This window comes from Capsaspora owczarzaki (assembly GCF_000151315.2).
Source record: "Capsaspora owczarzaki ATCC 30864 unplaced genomic scaffold supercont2.3, whole genome shotgun sequence".
Taxonomy (NCBI): domain Eukaryota; class Filasterea; order Ministeriida; family Capsasporidae; genus Capsaspora; species Capsaspora owczarzaki.
In genome coordinates this window covers 248332-253910 of record NW_011887294.1, presented here as the reverse complement: position 1 = coordinate 253910, position 5579 = coordinate 248332, and the positions used below count along the sequence as shown (strand labels likewise).

The 5579-nt window shown below is 54.6% G+C and overlaps 4 protein-coding genes across 4 annotated transcripts; 1 reads left to right on the top strand and 3 right to left on the bottom strand.

The window, feature by feature from the left end:
• Positions 1-105: 105 nt before the first annotated feature.
• Positions 106-567, bottom strand: CAOG_08577 (hypothetical protein; the record flags this gene model as incomplete). Its single annotated transcript, XM_011271875.1, has 1 exon — positions 106-567. A coding segment is annotated over one exon (462 nt), but the record flags the coding sequence as incomplete, so codon positions are not given.
• A 922-nt stretch (positions 568-1489) lies between these two features.
• CAOG_02083 (hypothetical protein) lies at positions 1490-2554 on the bottom strand. The gene has a single exon (XM_004348783.2). It carries the CDS (start codon positions 2398-2400, stop codon positions 1663-1665), a length of 738 nt encoding a protein of 245 aa, XP_004348833.1. The 5' UTR covers positions 2401-2554; the 3' UTR covers positions 1490-1662.
• A 222-nt stretch (positions 2555-2776) lies between these two features.
• Positions 2777-5005, top strand: CAOG_02082 (DNA repair helicase RAD25; the record flags this gene model as incomplete). The annotated part of the gene is made up of 3 exons (XM_004348782.2): positions 2777-2916; positions 3008-4184; positions 4283-5005. The coding sequence occupies 3 exons, from the start codon at positions 2777-2779 to the stop codon at positions 4760-4762; spliced, it is 1797 nt and encodes a 598-aa protein (XP_004348832.1). The 3' UTR covers positions 4763-5005.
• An 81-nt stretch (positions 5006-5086) lies between these two features.
• On the bottom strand, positions 5087-5461 carry CAOG_02081 (hypothetical protein; the record flags this gene model as incomplete). The annotated part of the gene is made up of 1 exon (XM_004348781.1): positions 5087-5461. One exon carries the CDS (start codon positions 5459-5461, stop codon positions 5087-5089), a length of 375 nt encoding a protein of 124 aa, XP_004348831.1.
• Positions 5462-5579: the final 118 nt, after the last annotated feature.

Genomic DNA, 5579 nt, shown 5'->3' with positions numbered 1-5579 from the left:
ACAGTCGCTGCTCGAGGTGACGAGATGCCAGCCATTTGGGTTGGCTGACTGACTGCAGGGATTGAGGTCATGGATTGTGTATCGGCCCAGAGAGACTTGTGATACAGTCGATGCCATCGAGGCGGTCGATGCAGACGAGGTCGAGGATGAAATGCTTCGGTGGAGCGCGCTATCGTCGTGTCGGGTCGCTCGTGGCGAGTTTACACGGGCGCCCATGCTGCGACCAGTTGAAGATGCTCCGATGGAGACATATCGGGCGTGGGGATCGGGAGAATCGCGCTGGTGGTGCAGACAATCGAGGACGTTCATCTTTGATTTGGAGCGTTCAACAAGAACGCCCTGCATGGACGACGCCGAGTTGGCGCCTGCAGCCGAGGCGATGGAGGCGGCAGAGGTGGATGCCATATGTGTAGTGCCGTGTCTAGAAGATGACGAGAACGCGGTCACGGTCGAGGCGGATGAAACTGTTGTCGAAGAGGAAGAGGAAGAGGAATTGGCGGCGGCGGAGGAATCGGACACGGAGCGTTTATGGTTGGATTTGCGGATTCCGAGTCCAAAGCTGACCATACTGTGAAATTACAACGGAAGGATGAAAAGGAAGGGGCCACACTACTGCAGAGTGAGGCGGTGGGCGGCGGGTTTGGGACTACTTGTAGATCTAATGGGGAAAATGGGGAAAAGGTCGTTGTGGCGACACGTTAGGCTGTGTCTGGCTTGTTTTGTGATAACCACCAAAGTCCATTCGGTGCTCAAGCGGGCCCCTCCGAGAGAAGCAGGAACACTTACATCAGAAGTGCAACAAGGGAGCAGTCAAAAGGCGCCTGAAGAAGAGCTGAGGGAGAGAGAGAGAGAGGAGAAGATAGGGAAGATACGATACGAAACAACCAAAAGAAACAAAAAAGAAAAAGTCGCACAGCTCAATACAAAAACGACGACTGGCCCGAGGCAACTCCCGCGACGACTGGCATTAAAAACAAGGAGGAAAACAACAAAAAGCTAGCCTATTGTAAAGTTTTGTCGAATGCGAGGAAACAGCGGGCAACAAAAAAGCTCATCTTGTCAGTGTCCGACTTCCTACTAAGGAACACCTACTGGGAATATCGCATTCCGTTGCATTCAGCGTGGTCGCCGTGCTGTCAACTGTTGTGAGATCAGTCGAGATTGCCGGACTTGGTCTGTTTTTTGCCTCGGAGCGTCTGCGTTATGGCGAGGAGGGTGCCGACCGTTGCATGTGCCAACGGCAACAATCGGCAAACCAAAAGGTCTGAGAGATGAGGGCGTGATTTGCTCTCAGTTTCAACCGCCACCTCTGACGTAGGAACTGTTCGCAAAAAAAGCAAGGTAGGATGATCAACAAACCCGCTTGTTCACCGAACCCGACCAGCAGCGGAAATCACATGTGTCGCGAGAATGCGAGGTCGACGCGACAGCGTGAGTAAAATTGAGAGGTGCAGAACGCGTTGCAACTGGAGAGCATTGTCGCACGCGCTGGCTGTTTCTGGTGACTCATTTTTATTTGTCTCGGAAATGGGAACAAGTATGCATGTGCGCAAATAATATGCGTTTTTCGTGGTTTCAAGATTCATCGAGAAGCAATCGAACATGGAAAACCATCGTGATAGTTCCGAGGCAGATTGCAAATCTACGCTGAGGTCTGCAAATCTACACTGAGGTCTGCCTTGGATCGGCCGATCGCTCAGCTTCCCCGCCGCGTTTCTTCGAACTGGCACGACGCAGCAGATGGTGCAAGCGATGGGAGAATTCCTCTGCGCGACGCTCGGACGTGCTCAAAGGTTCATGCAGCGAACGCGAGAGGGTCAGCCCATTGTGCAGAATCACGGTGGAGACCAGTCCAGGTGAAGGAGAAGGCGACGATTGCTGCCGATGCAACAGCCGACGACGAGCAGACACGCCCACAGACGGGGAGACGACCTGAGGGTACGTTGCTTCGGAGAGGTTGGCCAAATCCGGCAGACACTTGCTCCGGCGAAGGCCTCTCGCGACCGAGCCTCCTGCTGCACGATCCAAAGTGCTCTTTGCATCGGTTTTCGGCGGGACTGGGCGATCAAAGGGCTCCAACCGCAAGGAGTAGCAAGAGTTTGGCGACGAGGCCATTCCCGGCGAATGCGTTGCCTCCACCGAGACTGACGATGCAGAGGTAGTTAGCAAGGTGGAAAATGTCGACGAGCCTACGCTTGGGTTGGAGTAGCTCGATGACGAGGCGCTCGAGTCAGACGATGAGATTGAGGATGAGGAAGAGGAAGAAGCAGACGACGACGAGTAAGACAACGCCGGCGCGTTCATTTTGTGAACATTGCCATCCATGGCTGCTGCAGGGACGCGTTGCATCAGCAGCACGGGTGCTTGGCCAAAGTCATGGTCGAACGACGAGTCCGGCATTGTGTAGCAAGGGTACTCGAAGCGAGACGACGAGAACAGACGGAAGTACAAAAAATACTAAACAAACACAACGAAAACAAACGGCTCAGACAAGTGGCGCTTTTTTTTTTTTTGTTTTTGTGACGAATGCACAACGGCCGTCGAAATCAAAACTGACTGATCTTGATCGCGAATTCCTTGTTTGCTTGTTTGTGTGATTGACAAAATTACCACGAGCGAGCTGGAAGCGAGAATTGCGTTTCAATCAATGATTTTCGAAGAGTCGCAGCACCATTGCACTGGATGATTCGCCCAATTGTCTTTCAATGAACAACCGTTGATGGCAAGCTCCTTTGTCATTTAACTTCTTGCCCAAACTCGGTCGCAGCTCAGTCTAATGGCGTCTGCACGCGCAGCGAAATCAAAAGCAACGCCGCCAACGCCGACGCGGACGACGACGACAACGCGGCGACTCTTGTTAGAGCGCGAGCTCAACTGGCGCCCGCCACGCGTCCTATACAATTACTACACAAGCATGTAAATAAGCCAAAAGAGCTGGATCAGAGCGCCGCGGGCTGCGGTGTTGAGTTTGATACTCAATCTTGTGGGGTTTTGCTTGCGTTGACAGGCGAGCGAGTCAGCTCGACCTGAGCCTGACCACCGAGCTCCAGCGCGTCCACTACCGAGGCGTCCGGTCGCTGGACGTGGATCCGTCCGAGTGCCGCTACCTGCTGTCTGGCGGCGCAGACCAGCGCATTGCCGTGTTCGACCTCGAGCCGACCTGGCTCGACTCTGAGACGACGCCGTCCCAGTCGCAGCAGTTTGTTGGATCCCGTGCGTCTGCAACCGCAGGAAGAAGCCTTGTTGCTCCCATTGTGCAGCAGGCGGATGCGCACGAGTTCTCGGTGGACTCGGTGCAGTGGTACCCGCACGACACGGGCATGTTTGTCACCTCGTCCATGGACACGAAGCTCAAGGTCTGGGACACAAACACGCTCGAGGTCGGCTGTGTGTTTCAGCTCAGACACAATGTGTATGCGCACCATTTGGCGCCAAACGCGACGCGACATGCGCTAATTGCCGCCGGAACCGCCGACCAGAAAGTGCGATTGTGCGACATTCGATCTGGTTCGTTCGCACAGACCCTCGTGGGACATCGAGACACGGTCTATGCGGTGCAGTGGTCGCCGGCGTCGGAGTTTCTTCTGGCGACGGCTGGCCGTGACCGTCGTATTTTGTTTTGGGACGTGCGGCGAACAGGAGTCTTGCACGAGCTCGACCAGCACAACCACGCTCCAGCGACCTCCGCAGAGCACACACAGCTCGCGCGACAGCAGCAGCGACTGCTCGCCGAGGAGAAGGCGCGGCTGAAACAGTCGCGCGATGCATACGAGCGAGCGCTGCGAGAGCGCCAGAGCACCTTGCAATCCCAACACCGGCCAGCCGACCGTCCTGGTACGCTCACCCCGCGGCCATCCTCCATCCCAATCACATCGGCTGGCGAAATCGAGCAAGGCAGCACCTTGCAGCAGCTTTTGAGCGAAACTTTCGGCTCGGCGTCGACCTCTGCAGCTGCAAGTAGTGCCGCCTCCTCGAGAGTAGCAGCCAGCGGTCGCGGTGCGTCCGTTCCACAGTCGTCTGCCACCGCCGCCTCTGCCATCTCCAGTGACCACGTACCCCTCGCTGCTGGACAGCCTCTGAGTGCGGCCAGTGACGGACTTTCGATCGCACATTCCGGCGCAATCAATGGCTTATTATTTTCTTCCGATGGTGCATTACTGTACAGCACGGGCACTGACAATAAGGTACCAACCGCTCTACTTGCCGTGTTCTGCATTTGATGGTTGCACTGCCCCTTGCTGACGCTGAAAATCTTTTTGTTGTTGCTTGAAATCGCGGCAAGGTGCGGTGCTGGGACGTCATGCTCGGCATCAACACTCTGGTTAACTATACGAAAATTCGAAACCAGGCCAAGCGCGGGGTGCGGATGGCATTGGCGGGCCGAGCGGGAGGCGCTGGAGGCTCGAAATCACGTCACCAAGAACTGCTGTTTCACCCAAGCGATTCCGAGATTGGGTGCTACGATGCGGCCACAGGGCGGCAAGTAAAGTCTCTGAAGGCTCACATGGATGTGGTGAATTGCTGCGTCTTTCATCCACATCGACAAGAGTTGTACACCGGGAGCAACGATCAACAAATCTTGGTATGGTCACCACCGCCACCGCCTGTGCTGGACGACCCCGACTCGAATCATCGCCAAGCGTCGGCTTTGGCGCATCGACGCAGCGAGCTGGCCGACAGCTTGACCCAGGAACGTCAGCGCGCTGACTTGATATTTTCTGCTGGGTTGGACATTGAAGATCAGTGGAGCGACGACGAATAGGATAGAGAGGTTTTGCGAGGTTGTTAAATTATTGCATGCTTGTATTGTTAGTTTTTTTCTTTCTTCTTCTCATTGCCAATGTGCAATGACAGTAAATACCTGAAAGGAAAAAAAAAACACAGAACAAAAACGAAAAAAGAAAGCTGCAACCCATCACTAGATCTTGTGTTGTTACTTGACTCTTTGTTGTTCATGTAGTTGTTGTTACGTGTTGTCTAAACGGTTTTGTTGTTCTTGTTCAACCCTGAAAGACTCGTTTGTTGGTCTTGGTGTTTTTTGTTTTTTGTTGGTTTTTTTTTTTTTTTTGTGTGTGTGTGTGTAAATCTAAAAGTCTCGCAGCTGACGCATCCGATAGCCAGGCGAAGCTGTAGACTCGACGACCGCAGCGCTGCCAGAGGGGTGCGGACTGAGGATGACGTCCGATCCGACGCGTCGGCGAATGCGTTCGAGAGACGCCTCGTTCACATTTGCAAACCGACCAAGCAGCTCGTGCTGCTCGATAATCGCGTACGAAGCGAGCTCGGCGCCGTTCGTGGCTGGGGCCGACCCGCGCGTTCGCGGCCACGTCTCATACCCGGACGGGCTGGAGCCGTTCTTGGGGTAGGCGGGAGACTCTGACTCGCAAGGGTGCGAGTGACGGCTTGGAGAGCGATTGAGCGATGGATACGAAACATGTGGCTGCTGCTGTTGCTGCTGCAGCTGGTGGTGGTGATAGTGGTGGTGGTGGTGGTGATGTTGGTGATGTTGGTGATGTTGGTGATGTTGATGATGATGATGTTGGTGTTGGTGATGATGCTGGCTGGGATAAATAAGCTGG

What these genes read in the sequence shown, in the direction of transcription:
- CAOG_02083 (XM_004348783.2), bottom strand. Translation starts at nt 2,400, where the DNA reads ATGCCGGACTCGTCGTTCGACCATGACTTTGGCCAAGCACCCGTGCTG.